General features: G+C 38.6%; 2 protein-coding genes across 3 annotated transcripts in view; both read left to right on the top strand.

Moving 5' to 3' along the window:
* The first annotated feature begins 794 nt into the window (after nucleotides 1-794).
* Nucleotides 795-27,181, top strand: part of LOC145981268 (arylalkylamine N-acetyltransferase 1-like) — a 127,084-nt gene continuing 100,697 nt past the window's right edge. Inside the window, exon 1 of one of the 2 annotated variants that reach the window (XM_083114426.1) lies at nucleotides 795-946. The gene's annotated coding sequence lies outside the window, so the exon portion shown is untranslated. The remainder of the gene's footprint in view (nucleotides 947-27,181) is intronic. The other variant, XM_083114425.1, reaches the window with a different exon arrangement.
* Nucleotides 19,619-26,731, top strand: LOC145981620 (uncharacterized). Its single transcript, XM_083114995.1, has 2 exons — nucleotides 19,619-19,883; nucleotides 25,163-26,731. Exon 2 carries the CDS (start codon nucleotides 25,171-25,173, stop codon nucleotides 25,867-25,869), a length of 699 nt encoding a protein of 232 aa, XP_082971121.1. The 5' UTR covers nucleotides 19,619-19,883; nucleotides 25,163-25,170; the 3' UTR covers nucleotides 25,870-26,731.

The raw sequence follows: 27,181 nt of genomic DNA, 5'->3' as shown, positions 1-27,181 counted from the left end.
ACACACGTGTCCCGTCCTTCCACGTCAACAACATTTAAAATTCATTTATGCTAAAAGAAAATAAAACGCATACATTAAAGCGTTATTTATTAATTAAGAATAAGTTTATATTCTGAGATATACGGGGTGATCCGTTTGAGATGTCAGAAAAGTTAACCGTTATATACAAGAGGTTAATGTACATATCTCCGAGCAGCATGTTGCAATATAAGCAGAGAGGATGTAAGTTTCGAGTGAGAGGAACTTCAGCCACATTGCGGCGCTAAATAACAAAGTTTGTGGTCACGTCACAACAGCGCACACAGTATGGTATGCGAAATTTTCAAGTATTACATGCATGCTACGGTCGCAACGCAACTGAAGTCAGTACACCTCCACTTACTCGAAACTTACATCCTTTCTGCTTATATTACAACAAGCTGTTCGGAGATATCTACATTAACCTCTTGTAGATAACGGTTTATTTTTCTGACATCTCAAACCCTCTATATATATATTTAATTGCATCTAGAAAGAAACGTGTACATTATTTCGCACTATATACTCAATACACTTATCCTTACTTCTCGACCCTATGCGATAACTGATTGAATTCCTTGTAAAACTTTAATTCAAAAACACTCTCGAACTGTTGTGCGTGTTTAGCAAATTTGTAAAGGCCTTCAAATTACGTCATGGGAAAAAAGGATCCGACGAACCCACGTGTGCATTGCACCATGAATTGCAAGAGGCAGAAAGAGTGATTTATTTCTGTTACCAAGGATCTACTGGCATCTAATCGCGATGGACTTTGCTCTCAAATGGGATAAGAAATGTACGAAAACGAAATAAGATTATTCACTCTCGAGGACTCGTATTTACACTGTGATAAGGGATATTGTCTCTGGGCTTTTGGCGATTATTTCTTAGCTGTCCAAACAACAGAAGATACTGTTTGCTGTTGCAGGTGAGTTACATCATTTCTAAGCTCATATCTAAGTTGAAATTCGTATAGGTGAACCTGTCCACGAAGAATACGGTTACGTTAATTCACGTGGTAGCTCTTAATATTCTCGAGAATAGATGTGTTTCACTTAAGTCACAAACTGTTCCATTGTGGCTTCGAGCAGCCATAATTGTGGCAATTCTTGTAAGCATACAGAATTCTAGTGAGCGGGCGGGAGTTACAGTACAGTGGGATCCATGAGTATGACCGCGCAAATTGTCCATCACCATGTTCGTGCACTTTATTTGACCCAATAATAGCTTCAAGAATAAAAAGAAAACTCAAAACAAGCTGTTGACAACTTCTGCATCCGCATACATAGAACTCCATCGCTTAAAAACATAGGATGTAAGAGAAAAATGAATGAAACTAGTCGTGGACAAGTTGCACGGTAATACTCATGGATCCCACTGTACACCCAACGGCGAAAGAAACAGTAGGCAAATTGTCCACCACCATTTTCATTCGGTCTGTATTACACAATGTGATTACAATGAATTGAAATAATGACGTCAATAAGCAGAGGGAAATGCATGCTTCGAACCAACATAGTTTCATTCCTTAAAACAACACAGGATGTAGAATAAAAAAGTAATTAAAATAGTGGTGGACAATTTGCCTACCATTATCTTTGCCGTTGACTATACTAACACAGACATTCGTGATTTCAAAGAAACGTGAAGTTGGTGAAGATGTAACGAACACTACGTGGCAGATATTTCCTTGCAAACAATGAAAAGTAGGCCGCAAACATGGCGGCTGTGCGCATCCTGACGTCTAAAACCCACCTATAATAATATTGTAATTATAAAGCGTTTTGAACAATTACTTTATCACATGCATAACGTGCATGCCTTGATTTAAGGCTCAATCCATAGCGTAGTGGTAACGTTGTCGCCTTGTAATCGAGAGGTCCCGTGTTCGATATCTGGTGGAGGCACATTACACAGTGGTTCGAATCCCACTCAAACTCTAGGGTGTTCGGGGGGTAGCACTTAAGCCACAAACTGCGATTTTCTGTATAATTTTATACCGAGCGTGTGTAAAGATTCTTAACAGTGATGATTCAACAAATATATTATGTCTGTAATGTTTCCTATTAAAAGAATTAAATAACTGCATGCTGTAAAATTTCATTTCTTGACTTTTAAGCTCGTTTTACCGAACACCCTAGAACTGTAGTTCCAGTCCCGATTACCCTCTCTGTACAAGTTTCGTCTAGTCTCGAAATTTTCAGACATTCCGAGCGGATATCTGTCTGGTCATTTAGCTACATAATCATATATTTGTTGAAATTTCTAACAAAATCAATCCATTAGTAGCTACTGAACGCCAGTGCTACGCATTGCATATATTCAGGACAAAATTCCGTTTTTCGGAGTGTACGTAGCGTCGAAACGAAGCGTCAAACATTTTATTCAGAAAAGTGTTTTGCCTTAATGGCCACTATACGCTCTAGTTTGTGCGGTGACACGTTGTAGGTGTTGTTTATACTTCGGAATAGAGACAAGAATGAGACGGGTGTTCATGAATCGAGGTGAGACAGGTAATATTTGCAACTAGATACGATATCGTACAAAGCAGTGGCGTATGGTGACTTCAAGATCTGGAATATCTCATTACGACACCTGGTTTTATTCTATGTAGGAAGAGACAAGACTAGGCCATATATAAGTGGTTAGACACTCCCATTTCGCTCGTTTTCGGCGTCTTCAAGGAAGTAACGTTCCCATGTCAACGTCAATTAGGTTGAAAACTCCTAAGAAATTATGTTGCCAACTCCTGAATCGCTATCATCTTCCCAATGAAATGAGTAAATTGTATTCACAATTTCTAATCGATTTTTCTTCTGTATTATAACTCTCTAGGCTTCAGGCTTCGCAGATAGTCTACAATATACGCCCCTGGTAGAAAGCCTTAACAGGAATAAAATACTTGCAAACTTGTTAGTTCCTTCAAACTACGACACACGAAAGTTCCGGACCTGACGGGCCTCGCTGTGCGAATTTTACTTTCACTGCGTTCGATTTCATAAGAGGAGAAAGATGTACAAAAATAACAGGAAATGTTCGAAGTTCTTAACGAGACCAAGATGATTGTACAGTGGGATCCATGAGTATGACCGTGCAAATTGTCCATCACCATGTTCGTGCACTTTATTTGACCCAATAAGAGCTTCAAGAATTAAAAGAAAACTCAAAACAAGCTGTTAACAACCTCTGCACTCGCATACATAAAAATCCATCGCTTAAAAACACATAGGATGGAAGAGAAAAATTAATGAAACTAGTCGTGGACAGTTTGCACGGTAATACTCATGGATCCCACTGCACTAATACAGACATTCGTGATTTCAAACAAACGTGCAGTTGGTGAAGATGCAACGAACACTACGTGGTAGATATTTCCTTGCAAACAATGAAAAGTTGGCCGCAAACATGGCGGCTGTGCGCATCCTGACGTCTAAAACACACCTATAATAATATTGTAATTATAAAGCGTTTTGAACAATTACTTTATCACATGCATAACGTGCATGCCTTGATTTAAGGCTCAATCCATAGCGTAGTGGTAACGTTGTCGCCTTGTAATCGAGAGGTCCCGTGTTCGATATCTGGTGGAGGCACATTACACAGTGGTTCGAATCCCACTCAAACTCTAGGGTGTTCGGGGGGTAGCACTTAAGCCACAAACTGCGATTTTCTGTATAATTTTATACCGAGCGTGTGTAAAGATTCTTAACAGTGATGATTCAACAAATATATTATGTCTGTAATGTTTCCTATTAAAAGAATTAAATAACTGCATGCTGTAAAATTTCATTTCTTGACTTTTAAGCTCGTTTTACCGAACACCCTAGAACTGTAGTTCCAGTCCCGATTACCCTCTCTGTACAAGTTTCGTCTAGTCTCGAAATTTTCAGACATTCCGAGCGGATATCTGTCTGGTCATTTAGCTACATAATCATATATTTGTTGAAATTTCTAACAAAATCAATCCATTAGTAGCTACTGAACGCCAGTGCTACGCATTGCATATATTCAGGACAAAATTCCGTTTTTCGGAGTGTACGTAGCGTCGAAACGAAGCGTCAAACATTTTATTCAGAAAAGTGTTTTGCCTTAATGGCCACTATACGCTCTAGTTTGTGCGGTGACACGTTGTAGGTGTTGTTTATACTTCGGAATAGAGACAAGAATGAGACGGGTGTTCATGAATCGAGGTGAGACAGGTAATATTTGCAACTAGATACGATATCGTACAAAGCAGTGGCGTATGGTGACTTCAAGATCTGGAATATCTCATTACGACACCTGGTTTTATTCTATGTAGGAAGAGACAAGACTAGGCCATATATAAGTGGTTAGACACTCCCATTTCGCTCGTTTTCGGCGTCTTCAAGGAAGTAACGTTCCCATGTCAACGTCAATTAGGTTGAAAACTCCTAAGAAATTATGTTGCCAACTCCTGAATCGCTATCATCTTCCCAATGAAATGAGTAAATTGTATTCACAATTTCTAATCGATTTTTCTTCTGTATTATAACTCTCTAGGCTTCAGGCTTCGCAGATAGTCTACAATATACGCCCCTGGTAGAAAGCCTTAACAGGAATAAAATACTTGCAAACTTGTTAGTTCCTTCAAACTACGACACACGAAAGTTCCGGACCTGACGGGCCTCGCTGTGCGAATTTTACTTTCACTGCGTTCGATTTCATAAGAGGAGAAAGATGTACAAAAATAACAGGAAATGTTCGAAGTTCTTAACGAGACCAAGATGATTGTACAGTGGGATCCATGAGTATGACCGTGCAAATTGTCCATCACCATGTTCGTGCACTTTATTTGACCCAATAAGAGCTTCAAGAATTAAAAGAAAACTCAAAACAAGCTGTTAACAACCTCTGCACTCGCATACATAAAAATCCATCGCTTAAAAACACATAGGATGGAAGAGAAAAATTAATGAAACTAGTCGTGGACAGTTTGCACGGTAATACTCATGGATCCCACTGCACTAATACAGACATTCGTGATTTCAAACAAACGTGCAGTTGGTGAAGATGCAACGAACACTACGTGGTAGATATTTCCTTGCAAACAATGAAAAGTTGGCCGCAAACATGGCGGCTGTGCGCATCCTGACGTCTAAAACACACCTATAATAATATTGTAATTATAAAGCGTTTTGAACAATTACTTTATCACATGCATAACGTGCATGCCTTGATTTAAGGCTCAATCCATAGCGTAGTGGTAACGTTGTCGCCTTGTAATCGAGAGGTCCCGTGTTCGATATCTGGTGGAGGCACATTACACAGTGGTTCGAATCCCACTCAAACTCTAGGGTGTTCGGGGGGTAGCACTTAAGCCACAAACTGCGATTTTCTGTATAATTTTATACCGAGCGTGTGTAAAGATTCTTAACAGTGATGATTCAACAAATATATTATGTCTGTAATGTTTCCTATTAAAAGAATTAAATAACTGCATGCTGTAAAATTTCATTTCTTGACTTTTAAGCTCGTTTTACCGAACACCCTAGAACTGTAGTTCCAGTCCCGATTACCCTCTCTGTACAAGTTTCGTCTAGTCTCGAAATTTTCAGACATTCCGAGCGGATATCTGTCTGGTCATTTAGCTACATAATCATATATTTGTTGAAATTTCTAACAAAATCAATCCATTAGTAGCTACTGAACGCCAGTGCTACGCATTGCATATATTCAGGACAAAATTCCGTTTTTCGGAGTGTACGTAGCGTCGAAACGAAGCGTCAAACATTTTATTCAGAAAAGTGTTTTGCCTTAATGGCCACTATACGCTCTAGTTTGTGCGGTGACACGTTGTAGGTGTTGTTTATACTTCGGAATAGAGACAAGAATGAGACGGGTGTTCATGAATCGAGGTGAGACAGGTAATATTTGCAACTAGATACGATATCGTACAAAGCAGTGGCGTATGGTGACTTCAAGATCTGGAATATCTCATTACGACACCTGGTTTTATTCTATGTAGGAAGAGACAAGACTAGGCCATATATAAGTGGTTAGACACTCCCATTTCGCTCGTTTTCGGCGTCTTCAAGGAAGTAACGTTCCCATGTCAACGTCAATTAGGTTGAAAACTCCTAAGAAATTATGTTGCCAACTCCTGAATCGCTATCATCTTCCCAATGAAATGAGTAAATTGTATTCACAATTTCTAATCGATTTTTCTTCTGTATTATAACTCTCTAGGCTTCAGGCTTCGCAGATAGTCTACAATATACGCCCCTGGTAGAAAGCCTTAACAGGAATAAAATACTTGCAAACTTGTTAGTTCCTTCAAACTACGACACACGAAAGTTCCGGACCTGACGGGCCTCGCTGTGCGAATTTTACTTTCACTGCGTTCGATTTCATAAGAGGAGAAAGATGTACAAAAATAACAGGAAATGTTCGAAGTTCTTAACGAGACCAAGATGATTGTACAGTGGGATCCATGAGTATGACCGTGCAAATTGTCCATCACCATGTTCGTGCACTTTATTTGACCCAATAAGAGCTTCAAGAATTAAAAGAAAACTCAAAACAAGCTGTTAACAACCTCTGCACTCGCATACATAAAAATCCATCGCTTAAAAACACATAGGATGGAAGAGAAAAATTAATGAAACTAGTCGTGGACAATTTGCACGGTAATACTCATGGATCCCACTGCACTAATACAGACATTCGTGATTTCAAACAAACGTGCAGTTGGTGAAGATGCAACGAACACTACGTGGTAGATATTTCCTTGCAAACAATGAAAAGTTGGCCGCAAACATGGCGGCTGTGCGCATCCTGACGTCTAAAACACACCTATAATAATATTGTAATTATAAAGCGTTTTGAACAATTACTTTATCACATGCATAACGTGCATGCCTTGATTTAAGGCTCAATCCATAGCGTAGTGGTAACGTTGTCGCCTTGTAATCGAGAGGTCCCGTGTTCGATATCTGGTGGAGGCACATTACACAGTGGTTCGAATCCCACTCAAACTCTAGGGTGTTCGGGGGGTAGCACTTAAGCCACAAACTGCGATTTTCTGTATAATTTTATACCGAGCGTGTGTAAAGATTCTTAACAGTGATGATTCAACAAATATATTATGTCTGTAATGTTTCCTATTAAAAGAATTAAATAACTGCATGCTGTAAAATTTCATTTCTTGACTTTTAAGCTCGTTTTACCGAACACCCTAGAACTGTAGTTCCAGTCCCGATTACCCTCTCTGTACAAGTTTCGTCTAGTCTCGAAATTTTCAGACATTCCGAGCGGATATCTGTCTGGTCATTTAGCTACATAATCATATATTTGTTGAAATTTCTAACAAAATCAATCCATTAGTAGCTACTGAACGCCAGTGCTACGCATTGCATATATTCAGGACAAAATTCCGTTTTTCGGAGTGTACGTAGCGTCGAAACGAAGCGTCAAACATTTTATTCAGAAAAGTGTTTTGCCTTAATGGCCACTATACGCTCTAGTTTGTGCGGTGACACGTTGTAGGTGTTGTTTATACTTCGGAATAGAGACAAGAATGAGACGGGTGTTCATGAATCGAGGTGAGACAGGTAATATTTGCAACTAGATACGATATCGTACAAAGCAGTGGCGTATGGTGACTTCAAGATCTGGAATATCTCATTACGACACCTGGTTTTATTCTATGTAGGAAGAGACAAGACTAGGCCATATATAAGTGGTTAGACACTCCCATTTCGCTCGTTTTCGGCGTCTTCAAGGAAGTAACGTTCCCATGTCAACGTCAATTAGGTTGAAAACTCCTAAGAAATTATGTTGCCAACTCCTGAATCGCTATCATCTTCCCAATGAAATGAGTAAATTGTATTCACAATTTCTAATCGATTTTTCTTCTGTATTATAACTCTCTAGGCTTCAGGCTTCGCAGATAGTCTACAATATACGCCCCTGGTAGAAAGCCTTAACAGGAATAAAATACTTGCAAACTTGTTAGTTCCTTCAAACTACGACACACGAAAGTTCCGGACCTGACGGGCCTCGCTGTGCGAATTTTACTTTCACTGCGTTCGATTTCATAAGAGGAGAAAGATGTACAAAAATAACAGGAAATGTTCGAAGTTCTTAACGAGACCAAGATGATTGTACAGTGGGATCCATGAGTATGACCGTGCAAATTGTCCATCACCATGTTCGTGCACTTTATTTGACCCAATAAGAGCTTCAAGAATTAAAAGAAAACTCAAAACAAGCTGTTAACAACCTCTGCACTCGCATACATAAAAATCCATCGCTTAAAAACACATAGGATGTAAGAGAGAAATGAATGAAACTAGTCGTGGACAATTTGCACGGTAATACTCATGGACCCCACTGTACATTAGAATATACTGCGTAGGAAACCTTTATGTCTACAAGACTGCCAAATCTCAATACAATCTTTAATCATTGCTAATCATTCTGCCACGGAAGACAGCCTGCTTTATCCACGTTTAGATATATTTTTATTGTTTTAACCTACGTCATAAAGTCAATCAGATTGTGCAACAATATCATTAAACTACCTTAAAATTAATTTCTTACATTGAAAATTATTGATGATAGACAAATAACTTGTATTCTCAGAGAAGAGAAAGTTTTCTTTTTCCGGTTTGGAATGAACAAAATGTTGGCAAAGTTTACTTTTAAGCTCACCTTACATTCAGATGGGCTGGACGGGGCTTCCGAGATACTTATATCCGAACCTCACACCAGCTTCCGTGACATCACAGGATTAGTCAAATATAGTCCATTTACAACATTTAACAAAGTGAATTATAAGAATATAATATTTATTTTTCTGACTGAATCGTCCTTTCTTATTCGTCATTACGTTGTTTTCACCTCAAGAACATTTCAAATGTTATACGGCATTAGAAAATACATAAATAATATTGATAAAAGCAAAAATCCAATCTTTACCGTTCTGCATAATGTACCTTTATTTTTCAAATTAAAAAGGGAAAATAGGCGATAGAGATAAAATGTTTTCCTACATTTGAAACACACTAAATTCGTAAAGAATTGTCATCGTTAGTATATAATTGCTATTGAATTGCTGTGGAATAAACACTTACGATTCAAGTTATGCATGCAAGATAATTTTGTAAAGTTGACGCACAGAAGGTTGAGGAAAGAACTTGTAATATTGGAATTTCGTATTAAATAAGCTTTCAAAGTTTGGAAACGCAATTTCCGTGTATAATTTGAATAATTTTTTAATGTTCTAGAAATCCGGTAAAGTTTGATTGGTTTGGTTGTAGATATATAAATCATTATCTCTTTTTTTCGAATTAAACATTTTATATCAAGCAAAGAGAGAAAGTGTACAAATGCTAACGCAACAAACTTACTAACCTAACCTATTCGAAATGCCTGGATGTTAAAAACACTAACCTTAAATGATCTATCAGTAATTCATACCTGTGAAAAGGGATTTACGATCACACGGAAAATGAGAATATTAATGCAAGCAACTTACTTTAATTTAGAAGTCCAAAGCAAGAAGCAAGAGAACACAATAAACCTCATGTTTTATCATGATAATATTGTTAGAAGAATTTCATATCTAAAATCCTTATAATTATATACCTTTAATAATAATTATTATTCTTACTCTGGAATAAATACATTTACAGGAACTATTTTTCGAACAACTCGCTCATTCAAATACATGTATTTCTCCAAAACACACGACTAATCCTTTGACGTCATCAGTCCTTTAAACATCACAGGTTGCGAACCGTATACGGAGTATACAGGAAGCATACACATCTCGGAAGCCTCGGTCTGGACCTATAGATTAATGTGGAATCCGAGCCGCTATGCAATTGTCTCCACCGAGGATCGAACCCGAGACCTATTGACTACACTAGATGGAAATACGGGCGAATTACTTGCTCCGCCTTTTTTTTTTTTATGGTACTATTATCGTATGGGTGAAACACCTACGAATCATATATTTCGGACTTCTTTACATTGCTAACGTGTTGCGGAACATTTCTTAAGGCGAAATAATGCATTTCTAACTAAGATAATGTTTATTTTCTCTATTTACGAGTACTTACTGTTACTTGTTGTTTCGAATCTGTAACACATTATGGCCGTAATAGCATACTGGTTTAGGGGGCGTTCTGAGAGTGTTTTGTCGATTTATGCAGTGGTGCAACCTCGTTCACCGGAAAATATCTACTTTCGTGCCCCTATTTGAAATTATGCTAATACGTCGCATTTACGTGTAGAACTTGTAAAATAACCTTGCGATTTACCACGTTCATTGTCCATACACAGCAATTCGGAACCATCTTTCTTTCGCAATTCGTTAATGTTCTTCCTTTACGCACAACACTCTTGCAACCTTGAATATTGACGTCAGACGAGGAATGCCTACGTGGTTAGGTTAGGCCTGTTAGGTTAGGTTCCATTAGCATAAATACAAAGAAAAAATAATATTTTCGCTAAGAGACGCGTTACCTTTGTATTGCCTAACTTGAAAAAGGTCTCTCCTGTGACGTCAGAACACAATGTTGCTAGAGTGTTGTGCGATAAGTGACACCCATTCGGGTCGGAACCATCTCTCTTTCGAAATTTGTTAATGCTCTTCCTTTACGCACAACCATCTTGCAACCTTGAATATTGACGTCAGACGAGGAATGCCTACGTGGTTAGGTTAGGCCTGTTGGGTTAGGTTCCATTAGCATAGATACAAAGAAAAATTATTATTTTCGCTAAGAGACGCGTTAGCTGGTATTGCCTAACATGAAAAAGATCTTTCCTGTGACGTCAGAACACAATGTTGCTACAGTGTTGTGCGATAAGTGACACCCATTCGGGTCGGAACCATCTTTCTTTCGTAATTCGTTAATTCTCTTCCTTTACGCACAACAATCTTGCAACCTTGAATATTGACGTCAGACGAGGAATGCCTACGTGGTTAGGTTAGGCCTGTTAGGTTAGGTTCCATTGCATAAATACAAAGAAAAATTGTAAAAACAGCTCTCTCCTGTGACGTCCGAACACAATGTTGCTACAATGTTGTGCGATAAGTGACACCCATTCGGGGGAAAATGGCTTGTTCCGAACTCGACAGGTGGTTCTAGTGAAACCACGGCGAGGCTGAAACACTGGCTACGGGGTTGCATCGTCTTAACACACGGAACATCGCACTCTCATGCAAAAAGCAAATGGCGGAGCAGAAACAGCGTGTCGGACAGAGATTTTCGCAGAAAACAACACGCATTCACATTAAAATGGATCAAATCTACATTCAGGAACTTCCAAAACGCTCAAGAAAATGATTTCCGTAAGCACTTTCTCCTGTACATTTGAAGGAAATTTGAAGGAATCCGTTTTACCCATACGATAATGTTACCTTTTTTATAAAATATTTATTGGTTGTGGACAAAATCCACGCACCAGTTAACAATTTATCAATTGGTATTATATACATGTATGCACATAATATTTACTCACAATTATTCCTTTCATAATAAATAGTTTCCAAATTTCATTACACTTTTACAGAATTATATTAGACTTATTAAGATATTTTGTAAGAATATAGATTACCGAGGATGAAGGTGAAGTCAGTAAACAAGGCAGTGTCAGTGGCGCTTGTAGTCCACTCCTGTACAATTCCTGTAAAAATGGTTCTCTGTAAGTTTCATAAAGTTTGCATTGAAATATAATGTGGTTTGGAGTTGCAGTATATTCATTGCACAAACAAACTGGTGAAGTCACTAAATTCTTCTTGTAAAGGTGAGCTGCGGCGATAGTGTGATTTAACCTGCAGCGCATTATAGTTGTGAGGGAACTCCGGGAGAGTTGAATCTGTTTAAACCAACATTCCTTTGGAATTCTTTCTTGTATAGAATAGTAGGCCTTACCGCATTGAGTGCCAGTATTTGTCCACAAGCTTTGCCAGTCAGTAAATAGTATTTTTCTTGTGTGTGATTCCAAAACTACGGACGGAATCTTTATTGAAAGCGGCCGTTGGATTGTTTGATTCGCTGCATATTTTGCCAAAGTATCTGCTATATTGTTCCCTTCTATTAAAGAATGCCCAGGTGTGCAAATAAAGTTGATATCATATCCCAATCTCGTTAATTTCAGTGTGAGTATTCTTATGTTAACAATGTACAGTGGGATCCATGAGTATTATCGTGCAAATTGTCCATGACTATTTTCATTAATTTTTCTCTTACATCCTATGAATTTTTAAGCGATGAGTTTTTATGTATGCTGGTGCAGAAGTTATCAAGAGCTTGTTTTGAGTTTTCTTTTAATTCTTGAAGCTCTTATTGGGTCAAATAAAGTGCATGAACATGGTGATGGACAATTTGCACGGTAATACTCATGGATCCCACTGTACCATTCCGTATGACATGACCATGATGCAAACTGTAAAGAATTTAGCACAGAGGCTGAATCGGTTGCGATTAGAACTGAATTTAGCTTCTTCTTTTGTACATAAAGCAATGCCTGTCATATTGCAAAAGCTTCTGCAGTGTAAATGGACAGATACGATGGCAAAGGAAAAATTTTGAATTCTGCAGAATTATCACAGTAAAATGCTGCTCCTGTTTTTCCAGACGTTGATTTTGAAGCATCTGTATATATGTGATATTCACATTGTAATTTTGAATGTATGTAGTCTTGATTGATATATATTATTTGAAATTGTAGGGATTGTCTTCCTGAAAACTCTACTTGGGTAGGCAGGAAAATGAATCTTCATGGGAGATATCATATTAAAGTAGTCTGTCATGAAGCATGGTGCATTAGGTAAGCGAATAATATTAGCTTGAAATTTATTAATGTCCTTATAAGCATAATATAGTATAGGTAATCTGGATTTATATTTTGCTGTACGTCTGTTGAGCATCAAAGAGTCTAACAATTGAAGTTTTGGTATGATCGGAGATGTCGTGTTGGCAATTTTCTTAAGTAAAAATTTGCTCGCAAGATATTTAACTCTAAGTTTGTATGGTGGATCTCCCACTTCTAAGAAAGTTGCTTGTTTTTTAGTTCCTTTCCAAAGGCCATAAATTCTGGATAAACTGCTATATTGGATAGAAGATAGCGTGTTAAAAAAAGGTAAAGTGTTCCCCTGTGCTTAGCACCACGCCATGAAGGCGTATAGGGGGTGTGGGGGTAACGCCCCACACTTTCTTGATCCGGTCATGAGTGAGGGTGATGTGATCAGCATCACGCCCCTGACCGCCTTTACCCCCCCAGGGTTTCCTCCAGGTACCCATGTTATTCGACGCTGGGTGGGCGCGTGTTAAAAGCCCAACTTAAATTATCATTGTACATAAAGGAACCATACTCTAGTCTCGAATTTAGCATATGTTTATGGATCTGATGTCATAATTTAGGATCAGCACCCCACTTTTTCTTAACTGTCAACATTTTTATTATGTTAAACACTTGAGATCCCTTACATTGTGCCAGTTCTACTTGTGACTTCCATTTAAGTTTTTCATCTAATATAAGTCCCAAAAATTTATGACTTTTTTTTTTTACTAATAGTTTTTCCGTTTATATTTATTGATATGCATGAATGAGATCTCTTCTTATTAAAAACTACCACCGAAGACTTATCTGGATTTACTTCAATTCCATTGATATCACACCATGATGATAATTCATCCAGAGATTTTTGAATTTTTTGAGCCCCTTCTTGAATATTTTTACTACTAGTGTATATAACAAAATCATCTGCATATTGTAATAGACGAGTGTGTTGAAGAATTTTTGAGCCTAAATCTGCCGTGTACATATTAAATAGCATGGGACTCAGCACTGCGCCTTGTGGTAGACCTTTATGTGCATAACGTGCGGTGGATAACTGTCCTCCATATCGAATGTACAACTTACGTGCCAATAATAATCCAAGAATACTTTTTATAAAATTACGTGGAACGTTCATTTTCTCCAATTTTTGTAACAGTATATTTGGAAGGACAGAATCATAGGCGCTACTTAGATCGAGGAAAACTACGATACAAAATTCCCGCCGTGTGAAAGATAGCCATATATCTAAAATTAGTGTCGCTAATACATCTACTGTTCCAGTTCCTTTCCTAAATCCCATCTGATGTTTCGGTAATTTCTGATTATATTCGACCCACCATGTGAGTCTGTTCAGTATTAAATGTTCATATAATTTAGCAAGGCATGATGACATTGCAATAGGTCTATAGTTCGTATGTATTCCTGATTGTTTACCTGGTTTTAATATGGGTATTATCACCACTTCTTTCCACTGTGATGGAATTTCTCCACTATTCCATATTGAATTGTATGTATTTAGTAAAATTTCATATCCATTCAAAGGCCAGTGTTGAATACATTCGTATGTAATACCATCTAAACCCGGAGACGTTTTCTTTCGTTTATGAACAACATATTCTAATTCATCCATAGTGAATAGCGATTCTAACGTGGATGTTTCTGGATATTTCATAGAGTTTAACAATTGACAAAGATTCAACTGTATCTGGTGTCAACTTGCGGTGAAATTCTTTTATCCAGGCTGAATTGATATCTCCTCCAAAATAATGGCAAGTATTATTATTGGACATACTTCTTATTATTTTCCAAGTCACTGAAATAGAAGAATCTTTAGTTAATGTAGAGCAAAATGACTTCCAAAAGTATGATTTTGATTTCTTTAGGAACCTCTGAGTTTTTGCTGCAATTTCTTTATATTAGGGATGGGCCGATATGAAATTTTGGCCGATACCGATACAGTACCGATATAAAATTTACCAATACCGATAACCGATATTCTACCGATCCGATATAAAATTAGAAATGGTCCTTGAAGACCCTGAAATTTCATTGATCTCTGTAATAAATACGTGTTTCGAGCTGATTGCAATGCAAAAGAAGTTGATTATTTAGACATTTACTTTTTCAGAAAGTAGGGCATGGAGATTATCCATAAAAATTACAACAAAATGGCAGAATTTTGCACTAAATTATAAGATATTTATCGATATATCGGATCGGTAAAATAATCGGTAATTTTACCGATAAACCGATACACCGATATGCCTATATCGGCCGATACCGATAGAGTACCGATTAATCAGTCCCATCCCTACTTTATATCTAATAAAATGATTGATGGTAGGATTCTCCTTATAATTTATGTATGCTTTTTGTCGTTCGTTTACCCATTTCTGGCAATCCGTTGTCCACCACGGAGTCACTTCTCTTCTAGATCCAAAATTAGATACTGTTGCATTTATTTGTTCTTGTCGAATGAGAGATACCAATGTGTCATACGATACTTCTTGTTTCAACAATTCATTCTTTATTGCATTGTTTACATTTCCGGAGAATTTCTGCCATTCAACCCTTCTTGATATATATTGACTATTGTTTTGTTCAGAGCGCATAGTAAACCACGTTATATTTTTATTATGTTGAAAGGTTATCATAATTGGCATGTGATTACTGTTGTAACACTTCTCTAATACACTCCAATGGATTTTTGAAGCTATATAATTTGAGGTAATAGTTATGTCTTGAGCACTCGTCTGTTCATTAGGTCTTGTAGGTGTCCCGTCGTTGAGTAATACAGCTGAGGAATCTTGCAAGTAATTATACAAATCTTTACCTGATCGATCAGTTAGAGAACAGCCCCACATAGGGTGGTGTGCATTAATGTCCCCTGCCAGCACAAATGAAGTGTTTGGTGGAAGCTGCCCAAGGATATTCTGCCACACTGTAACAGGGAGGTGCACTGTGGGAGGGCAGTAAATTGATACATAAGACGTATCAGCAATCCGAACACCTGTAATCTGAATTTGACTGTTTATATTTTGAAACAAAATAATGTCATACTGTATATTTCTTTTAACACCTATAGCTGAACAACCGTATCCATCTAAACGATCATCTCTTATCCAATTGTAACCTTTAAACTTCAATGTTGAGTCAGTTTTCAACCACGTTTCTTGTATAAGAAGGACATCTGCAGAAAAATAAGATAAAATATGTTGTAAATTATGTCTATTAGGAACTAAACTTCGTATATTCCATTGTAATATTTTCAAGACTTTGTCTGGCATGCTGGTTGTTGAAATAAGTATTGCAAAATACTTGTAGCAATGCAAGTCCAGTCCTGGTTAACGTTCAATGTCGAAGTCCCTGCTAGGCTACATATTTGTTCTATAAATAATGAAAAATTATTTAGAAATTTTGTAGAATTTTGTTCTTGTGCCCGATTTGGCTGGATAGCTTGAGCCGCCTCTGCAAGAACAAATACTTTATTTTGTTGACATGTTGTCGACAAATCCGGAGCATTGTCTTTTCGAGATCCTGACAAAGAATAATCAGGGTTTGTCATTCTCTTTTTATATTCATTTTGTCCAAATGGTTTCAATGTTTGAGAAGATTTCTGACGTTTTCCCTTGAGAAGACTCAGTCTCTTCCAAATATTTTCCAGCTTTCTTTGAACTGTACAATGGCCTTTTATTAGATACACTGTATTGATCTTGTATTATATTATTATGATATGAGGTGCTACTCGAATTGTTAGATATCGAAGCATATGTAAATGGCATTACTGTCTTTTCTATTTCCTGAACATGGCCAGTAGATATCTGTTCATATCCATACATATAGTTAATTTTTGGGACTTTCTTCATAGCTTCGTTAAACGTAACATTCTGAACTGTCATAATTTTGATTATTTCCTTTTGGCGTTTTTTTCAGGACAGTTTTTGTCAATTGCAGTGTGCTCCTGATTACAATGGAAACACTTGATCTTATTTGTGCAAGAGGACGATTCGTGATTCTCACCAGAGCGTTTGCATTTTAATTTACTTTTGCAATTAGCCCTGAACTGCCCATAATAAAAACAATTAGTGCACTGTTTAATCAAGGGAATGTACCTATCAATATCAAACTTTTTGTAAAACAGTGTGACATATTGTGGTAAGGATTGCGAGTCGAATGTTACAATTACCGTTCGAGTTGGAACAGCAACGCGAGTACCCTCCTCGTACTTATACTTCACAATGCGTTTTACCTTTATTACTTTGGCTGTTGATGAATTTATATTTTGCAAAATTTCATCTTCACTTATTGACTGATGTACATCTTTCTTAATTCCCATTCTTCGTACTCGGTGTGATGGAAAAAACCTTCCCAATTATTCTGTAACAGTAATGGATTCGAAAGGAAATCATTTGCATAATTAGATGTCGTAAATGTAAGTCTAGCTAGATTTTTCCCAAGGCTATCTATCTCTTTCAAACCTCTAATATTTTCTTTGCTGACTATTTGGCCTAATTTTAAAATGTGAAGTTGACCAATGTTTCCTTTGCCATTTCCACCTGAGGCATCCTGATGTTTAGATTTCACAAATATTTTATACGGACCTAAATGATTACTTCTGTACTTCAATACCTGTTGCTCATAAACTCTTTTGGAACTTGATTTACTAATTTGTTGGGTGTAATCTATATTATTACACTGAGAATTCAACTTATTAACTTCTTCTACCGAAGTTATGATATCCACGTTGCTGGAAAGTTCCATGGCACTAATGTCCGTGTCCATGTTGGATTCAGCTGGTTTTGTACCAGCAAATTTGGCTTTACGGCCTTTAGATTTTTTCATGAATTAATGTTCACATTGTCGCACATATATTTAAAACGACACTAATATTCAAACAATAAACTATAAAGTCTCAAATTCTAACTTAGAACACAAAATTATCTTTGCATCAAATCACTTACACAATCACATCTGTAACCACAGACTCAATCATCTTTCTTCTTGCTCCGCCTTCAAATCGAACACATCAAGCATTTTCTGGAGAAAAGCTCAACTCGATAGGCTTGCTTGCTTGCTTGCCTTTTCTTGGCTCACACCGCCTATCCTTTGCGGTTTCGAGCCAGCGGGACTGTTTTATGTGCTCCTACTTCATCGTGTCTTCTTCCTCGGTATCCCTTATGGCACTTTCACAATTCACTTTCACTTTCACTCGTGATTTTCACTAAGGGGGGGTATCCTGTGGGCTATGTTACACTATATATTTCCTTTTTTTTACATGACAATGTTGTGTTTCCGTGCGAAGCTATATAGCGCCCACATAGTGGGAGCTCGAGGCTGGCTTATTAAGATTGGGATTGACACCGGAAATGGAACATCTAATCGAAGTAGGGTTTTATAGAACGTTTCCCGATGAACTTGTCGTAAGGGGCATTGGAAAATCAGATGCGTTATTGTTTGGCTGGGTTCTCCGCATTGACAGGAAGTAGTTGAAGGTACCGCGTGTATTCTTGCCAAATGTTGATTCACGAGCACGTGACCCGTGTGCATTCTCAAGGTGAACACAATCACTGCCCGAGGTAGATTCAGAGATTGATACCAAGGTTGTTTTGTACCGATATTCGCGTTCCACTTGTAGCTTGTTGTGTTTTGGATTTAATGGGTACACCAGTAATTCATTTTTACTCGGGGGAGCAAGTCTGTATAAGGTAATCGTAAGGGAGTTGCGTGTACAAGTGACCGAGCTTGTTTTGCGTAGTTATCTACTAAATCGTGGGATTTGTTTTGATTGGTATGTGCCTTAATGTAGGTGAAGGTCACTTTCTGTCCCCGTTTTCGAAGTCGTAACGCTGCACTTTGATTTGATTTTGATTTTGAATTTAAAATTTTGGGAGCGTCAGCACTTAGGCTATTTTGCTCCCGTCACATTATACGGGGGCCAGCCCCTTACCATTACAAATAACAACTCTAACGTTGCATAAGTAAAATCTTAAAAGCTTAAAATGTTCTGACTTTTGTTAAAAGCTGAGGCTGTAAAGGGGCACTCAACACACATAAGGACAAAAGAACAGGACAACACAATCAAAATTATACTGGCCATGGGGCCAGTCGCCAGAGCCTCGTTAGTCTTCAGTCCAGGGTGTACTAACGTGGAAGTGAGGTTGATATTTGGGTGCACTACGTGGAAGGTCACCCCTTACACCCCCGCTGCACTTTGAATAAGATAAGGAAAAATCGTAAGTTTGTGGGCTGCGATGCCAGCTCTGGACAACGTTTGGAGCACGCTCAGGGCGTCTGTCAGGATAAGAGACTGTGGAATGTCCGATGTTAGGATATGAAGTAATGCTCTATAAATTGCGTAACATTCCGCCGAAAAAATTGACGCGTCGGAAGATAGTTTAAATTGTCTAATTATATTCTTGGACGGGATATAAAATGCAGAACCGACGTCGGTATCGTCTTTTGATCCGTCCGTATATATTGTAGCCTCCGGCCATCTTTCTTGATAGTATCCATGTTCCCCACGGTGGACGTAATGGAGATCTAGGTTTGGCTCTATGGGGATATTTATCAACTCGATAGGATACTAGGAAACTATTCTTTTGTGATGGCAACCTTCACATGTTCGTCACGGTACGTCACTGGATATAACAACTGTTTTTGACTCGTATAAACGGAAGAGATCACGGGTTATAAAATGTCGTTTGACCTTGACTTTACAGACCACAGAGCTCTAAATTGCTGCAGAAGGCATGTTTTATACGCGTATTATTTGCATTACATAATATTCAGCACGACCATGCAGCTACAATGTGTGTTTGAACTTCGGTTAGAACACTCTTCGTTATCAACAGTTCAGATCTGGCCAACAAAGAACTGGGCTACACTGTGCATCATCGTCGTGGATTACAGGGGAGCCACAGACAACCAATTTCCTGCTCACATGTAAACCTTGATCGAGGTTTTACGTAACACATCCAGTGCTGCTCGTGCCGTTGTACTGGCAAGGAAGAGGAAGCTACCAGCTGCATTAGAAGTACGAACACAATCGCAAGGTAAGTGATTCATTCATTCATTCCAACCATTTGTAACGTTAGTGCGTCCTTGCGCGTGCCTGTAACCCAATAAGGAATGCAGTTGCATTCTGTCTTCTATGCATGTCACGAATTGTTTCTTTTTGGAACGCTGAGGCGAGGTAAACTTCCAGCTGTGGCCGGTAGAGGTCACCTACCTCTATGATGTAATCAGTGTGATGTCACTAACTTTTTGGGGCTCGTCTTTCCGTTTGTAAAACGTCAGCCTTTTCATGTTTATTTCCTTCTCCGTGTTGGACTTCCTTACTGTTTCAGAACAGTGGGGACGCTAAATGGTGGGGAGGGGCACAGACCCGTTCAGAAATAGAGTTTCCGCCAGTTTTGAGGAAAAGTTTATTGTGTCTATCAATACATGACAATTTTTGTGGACCCGAAATCTCCCCTTGCCCCCTCCCCGCCCTCTCCCCTTCTAAATTTTCCTGACATCCTTACTAAATATCAGGGGGAAAAAAACAAATCAGCTCACCACATGCAGGCCCGTAGCAAGAATTCTCCTTGGGGGCTCATCACTTACAGCAGCCGCCTTGAAGATAATGTTGGTGGGGTGGGGGGCTAGAAGCCCTGAAGATGAATTTCTCAGTAGATTACAACTTATTGTACGGGATGTTTAATACTGCTAAGAAAGTAAAATTAATTATCACTATACAGTATTTAAATTAGCTATTTATAGGATTTCGGGGGGGGGGTTAGGTGCTCCCAGAGCCGTACCCTTGGATACGTACCTTCAAATGCGCTTAGAATCACTAAGAGTCTAAGTATAAGTTGCTCTCTTGGTGCATAGTTGATCAATTAGGGCTTCGTATGGTAGTGTGCGAAATAAGGGGGGGGGGGGTGCCGAAGTTTCCACCACACAAAAAAGTTTATGCTTGGCAAAATAAAATTATTTTTATCAAGCCAAGGATGTTTTTTGTCCCCTCAAAGAAAATGATTGATTGATTTACATTGTATAACTTCGCTTCTTGTGCCACTTTTGGTTAATTTGCGAAGATCGGGATAAGTGATATGATGAAACTGATCAATGGACACTCACAAACATCCATGCCCAGGCCGGGAATCGAACCCGGGACCCCTGCCGTCGTAGCGCGATATGCTAGCCACTCTTCAACGGGGGCCGGCTCAAAGAAAATGAGATCGAAACCATATATGTAGTACATCATTTCAATGTAACAAACACAATAGAAAAAAAATGTTTCCATTGATAGTCCTGTCATCAAAGATTTCCCTGCCGAAAAGTATTCAGGCTTGTGGATTAAAGGGGCACGCCATTCTGCAACTTGACAACCTCATGGCATAGTGCTGCTACCGGTCCCCGTGGCAGAGTGGTTAGCACATGCATGCGTTAATTGTGGGGAAAAGGACAGCTTGCTCTGCGACGACATTTATGAGCATTTCTACATTCTAATTTCATCATATAGGAGAAGTATTTATTTTACACGAGCGCTTAACTAAGATTATATTACATTTCTTGGATCTGAAGTGACGCATGCGTCAATTGTGGGAAAATAATTATTACTTTCTTTCACTTCAGTTCCAAGAAATGTAATAAAAGCTTAGTTGAGCGCTCTCGTGTAAAATAAACACTTCTCCTATATGAAGAAATTAGAATGTAGAAATGCTCATTAATGTCGTCGCAGAGCAAAATGTCATTTTTCCCACAATTGACGCATGCGTTCAGGAGACGCCTCTGAGTTTGAGTTTCTTAGAATGTAAATATACTTAGTGATTCTAAATTACGTGTAAATGTTATAATATTTAATGTCCTAGGTTAAAACTCAATATTCTAAGGTACTTGGAACCGCAAAGCAATAGTTTAGTGACTGGTAACATATACAAATTTACATACATCCCCCCCAAAAACAACTACCTCCAGAAATATAATCACAAAATACGCCATTGAATGGGCACCCCCTCCAAAAGCAAAAAGCTTAATTCGCACAGTGACCGTTATTAATACAGAATAACATAATTTTCGTGCACACGAAATTTCACTAGGTCCCCTTGAACGAGGAACACACGCTCCTCGATTGTGTATATTGTAATCCCTATACATTTGAGCCAACACTACCAAGATGCATTGTCGCGGAACAAAAGAAAAGGTCACTGGAAGAGTCCAAACATATTTGCGAGGGGTTAGATCCTGTTTTACATTGCTCAAGGTATGTGCATACAAAATTTCAAGACAAAATTTAAGTAAGTGGCAGTTTTATAGACAAGAGTTTCGGTTCTCTAGCGAGGGAATCACCCGATAGATGAACAGGTTATATTTTAACGGTAAAATTGTGTAACTTTTACAGCAACTTCTAGAAGTCAGTACATTATCAAAAATATTTACGGAGCAAATCTACCAGGCACAATTGCATTCCCTGTAAATAGAGATGGGATCCAAATACACTACCTTTCTATTGTAATAGGCTAACCCTTTTTCATATATTCGAAAAACTATCGAAATTCTATCGTGACAAACTCTACATTTTCTGCCTGTAGTTCCCAACTCATGTTTCGTTTCCTACTGTCACACTATACATAAACTAGCCCTACTTCACTACAATGAATTAAGAAATTGGCTTCAAGAATTTCAAACTTAGTTTTTAAGTCTGTCTATTGCTTTCTTTCCTAAATGTATTTCCTTGACATGCCGTCCGTGACTTTACTCCTTTTGAACTTGTATAATAATCTACTTATCGTCTCCTTTGCACTCTGGGATTCTTTATTTGTTCCTGATGACGCACAATGAGATTGAGATATCTTATGCAAGAACTACTTTCGTAACATTATTTAGATCATGCTTTTCTTTAGTGTTGCCCACGAGACGAGACTTTGGCCTGTCTCGTCTCGTGGAGTCTCTTGGAAATGCTGTCTCGTCTCGAAAATATTCGTTTGTCTTATGGCACATGGTCAATCTCGTCTCGTCTCGAATTTTTAAAAGCCTGTCCCGTCTCGTCCCGTGGGCAACACTACTTTTCTTGCGCACGTGCAGTGGCAGACTGGCCAGTTCGGCTCCCATCCAAGCGCATGCCTCTTAATGTATGCGGGTGGAGGCTGGGCATCTTCTGGGGGTCCCCCTTTTTTTGTTAGTATTTACTTATTATCCATACCACATACGATAGTCGATGATCCAAATTAGGAATGATTTAGTGTATTCGCTTTTCTGCCAGTTCTGGCTAATAGAAAATATGAGGAAGACTTGTGATGAAATTGATTAAAGGACGACCACAAGCACACAAGTCCCACTGAGTCGAGACGCCAGAGCCTCGTTAGTCTGCAAGACGCAGTGCAGGGTGCACCATTATTATTTCGACTCATTCAATGATATTATTCCTTCTCACAATATTTCCACTATAAAATATTTGTCAATGAACACTAACGCGGAAACTAAAATGACAAATTCCAGAACCTCTCGCGGTGTCAGGACCAAGTACCGGGCCGCGGTGCAGCGGTTGGGAAACACTGCTTGATAATACTTAGGGTCTATTGCCACAGCAACCTAGTCTTCCATCTGTCCCTATCCTGAGCCTCAGGTCGATGTCAACATTATCGTTCCATCTTCATCTTGGTCTTCCTACGGCCGGCCTTCGTGGCGGAGTGGTTAGCACATTGTGCTTCGACACCAGAGATCCCGGGTTCGAATTCCGGCCTGGGTATGGATGTTCTTAGTGAGTGTCCCTTCATTCCCATCGTCGCGATTAGCCAAAAGTGGCAGAAAAGCGAAGTGAGATTAATCAAATCAATCAGTTTGTCTTCCTACAGGACTCTTACTATCACGCTTACCAACAAGAATCCTATAATATATCTATCCTTCCCGAGACTTCTTGATCTGATTATTCTTATATCAGGGGATGGATATGGAATATGCAGTTCAGCGTTTCACTCACCTCGTGTTTCACTCTATTTAGATCCAAATCTCCCTTCAGATATTGTTGTACTAAACTATTTGTCATTGTTAGCGTTCTTCATATTTCCACTTCTCTCTCTCTCTCTCTTTCATGTTTATGTCGCGACAATTTTCAGCGGATATTGTAGTTAGTAATATCGTTTACCTTTGCGATCTTATGCTTATATGGTTGTTTTCGAATGGTGAATCTTTGCCCATCCCCTGTATAATCGACGCGCTAGCTTCGTTAACGACCGGCTGGCTTTGGAGTCCACGGAGCGCGCCCATCAGCTGCAACAATCACATACAACGTACAGTGTTGCAGCTTAACTACTCTACGCCACCTTGTTCCTCCACCGCATTAACACCTTCCGACGGTCTCTACATTGAAGTTGCAAACTACGACAACAGCGTATCCGCAGTTATGTGACCGAGACTCCACGTGGAGTAGACAAGCAGAATGACAGCTGCGCCCATTGGCTGAAGGTTGAGTGTGATTGGACGAAAACAACTCGCCCGCTGTTTAACCCCACCCACGTTCGTGGCGGCGGCTTTCTTCAGTTCTTGGACGTTAACGAAGTAAACGCGTCGATAATACATTGTGGATGGTAAAAAATTATCTTTACTTAAAGGAGATAATTTATTAGAGCCCTGCAAAGAGAGGGTTGATGAGGGGCATGTCCCCAAATCCAAATATGTTGTGTTTTGAATTTCTTCATTTTTCTTTTTCATATTTTGATTTCATAATTGTATTTATGTGTTTAGTAAATATCGCTCTGCTTTTTAACAGGAGTTAGGTGGGAGGAAAGCATATACTGAACGTCACCCGCTCAATTAAGATATAAAAAGACGCGAAAATCTACAGGCTAGCCAGACCTTAATAATTGTATTTTTCGAAATATTAAGTGAATATAATTCGCAGGCATCTGATACCAGACAGCAAAAAAAATAGCTCATATGATTGAACCGCTACCTTTGGGTGAAAAAAGGATTCAAAAGGTAGCGATTCTAAACCAATAGATATATAATCAAGGATATCCGTTCCATACTAGGTGAGGGAAAATTTCAATAACTCTATCCCAGTTTAAACTGTAGATCTAGTTAAATTTGTCTATCTGAGCATGAAAGTGATCTACAACACATTTTGACAGATTTTTATGGTCAAGACCATAGAAAACATTGATGGAAACGCTATGTTGCTATAAGAAAACGGAATAGTTAGCTCTGCATGGCTATGTCACAGTATCTGTATTCTGTTGGGAAATGGAAGGTTTTCTGGTCTGGTACTAGATGTCTTTGATATAGTTTTTCATCTAAATGAAAATATATTCATGATTTGAAAGATTAATTTTTCCGTGTTACATTGCAGACTCTAAGATGCCACGTTTTAGAAGACCTGCAAATGTTCCTCTTCAAGAGTGGAGTCAGCAAGACACCATCCACATTCAGGATGTGACAAGAGACAGGATTCCAGAAATCATCACCCAGGTTATGGAAGATTTCGTGAGAGACGAACCAATCTGCAGAGCCCTCAACTACTGCGATGACGCAGTGTCCATGGCCGAAGGCGCAGAATTCTGGACGGATGTTCTGCAAGATGACGTCAGCATCATGGCGGTCGACGAGCGGACCAATCGCGTCGTGGGATTTAACTGCTTGGCCGTGGAGAGCAAAGATGCCCCAGAGGAGGAATTCAAGTGCAAGGGACATGCTCTGCTCACCAACTTAGTGTTCCTCAAGTACTGCAGCAAACTCGTGAATGTCTACGAGCACTACAACACAGATAAGTACATAGACGGTCTGGGATTATCCGTGACGCCAACCTACAGGGGGAAAGGATTAGGACTGGCGATTTTGAAAGCAAGATTCGATATGTGCCAAGCCATCGGGATTAAAGTGACCAAAACGCTCTTCACAGCGGGTCAATCACAAAGACTTGCACACAGGCTTGGATACAAGGTCCTTGCCGAAGTTCCCTACGAGGAGTATAAAGTGGAGGGCAAGATTGTGTATAACATTAAAGATACCAAGAGCGCCCTGATAATGGGCACTGAAATACCGCCTCGGAAACAATAAACGGATTGTGTTGTATTTCAAGATAGGCTGGATTTTAACAATCGAAAAACTGTAGATATATATCTTCGATTCCTATTGGAATCCAGTCTTTCAAAGACAGTCAACAATCAAAAGTGTGAACAATGATATAACAATTCTACAATGAGAACCAATACTGAGAACAAAGCGAAAGACAAGAATGGAATGGACAGCTGCAAAACTTAAGGAACACAGGAAAAATACCCTTAACTTTGGTTAGGGAACGTGATCGAAATCTAAAAAATGAAATGTATGCTAAAAAAGGGAAGGGAAATTCAACCAATTCTGGAATTAAAACCACAGTATACATATCTTTAGTAAAAGACTGGAAAAAAATGATGTGACAATGAATTTCAATGTGAGTAAATTTCTACATGATCATAGCTAACGTAAATAGATTAAACATTATTGGTTTACAACAGTGAAAGGTAGGGTCGGGATAATGAATTGATATGACTTGAGCATACAGCTGCATAAGATTCATACTATATCAAATACTAACCGCGAATATGGAAATGTTGAGAACATTCATCACGTTCTGTTTAAGAGTGACAGGTGCCTCAAGTCTTATAAACTGTTCAGTTCTACTTCCATATTGGAATCATGAACCACAGAGGGGTACGCATTCTTGTAGATCTAGAAAATGTGGAATTTCAATGTAGATGGTATCATTTTCATCATTGTATATATTGGAAGATGTTGGTAAGTAAAATATTGGGTAAATATCAAAAGGGGAATATATAAAAGACAAATTATGTGTATGTGTATAGTAAGTGTGCTGCATGTATATACTGCTTAAGGCTGTAATTTAGAGGAAATAAATACAGAGTTTCAAGTTGTACAATCGCCTCTTCATCTGAAGAAAACTTTTTTTAGTACTACAGCTGATCGATCGTCCAGATCGTCCACTTCTACTTACATTACTGCTAATATGTTTGGCTAATATTTTCGTAATAACCAAGTCTTTGTCTTAATCACATAATATCATAAGTTCGCACCTCATACAGCTGTAAAACGTCATGTGATCACATGCACATGATATGTTGCTACAAAATAATATACGAATATATAATCGTGCCTCTCAAGTAAATGAATTACAGCACAATTTATAAATGTCATTGTTTCAATCGAAATAATTTTTTGTAGATATCTGCATTTCTTTGCATCATAAAATAAAGTATACTTTATTTACAAGTTGCTGTTGTGAAGTTGAGAAAACTGAGTATTAACATGGGCATCCGGAAGGGGGGGGGCGTGCCCCCCTTGGAAAATGAAAGAACCAAAAAGTATGTAT

The sequence above is a fragment of the Lepisma saccharinum genome, chromosome 29 (assembly GCF_977018435.1).
Source record: "Lepisma saccharinum chromosome 29, izLepSacc3.1, whole genome shotgun sequence".
Classification (NCBI taxonomy): domain Eukaryota; kingdom Metazoa; phylum Arthropoda; class Insecta; order Zygentoma; family Lepismatidae; genus Lepisma; species Lepisma saccharinum.
The sequence above is the reverse complement of the archived record's forward strand: the minus strand, read 5'-3'. Positions and strand labels throughout refer to the sequence as shown.

What these genes read in the sequence shown, in the direction of transcription:
- LOC145981620 (XM_083114995.1), top strand. Translation starts at nt 25,171, where the DNA reads ATGCCACGTTTTAGAAGACCTGCAAATGTTCCTCTTCAAGAGTGGAGT.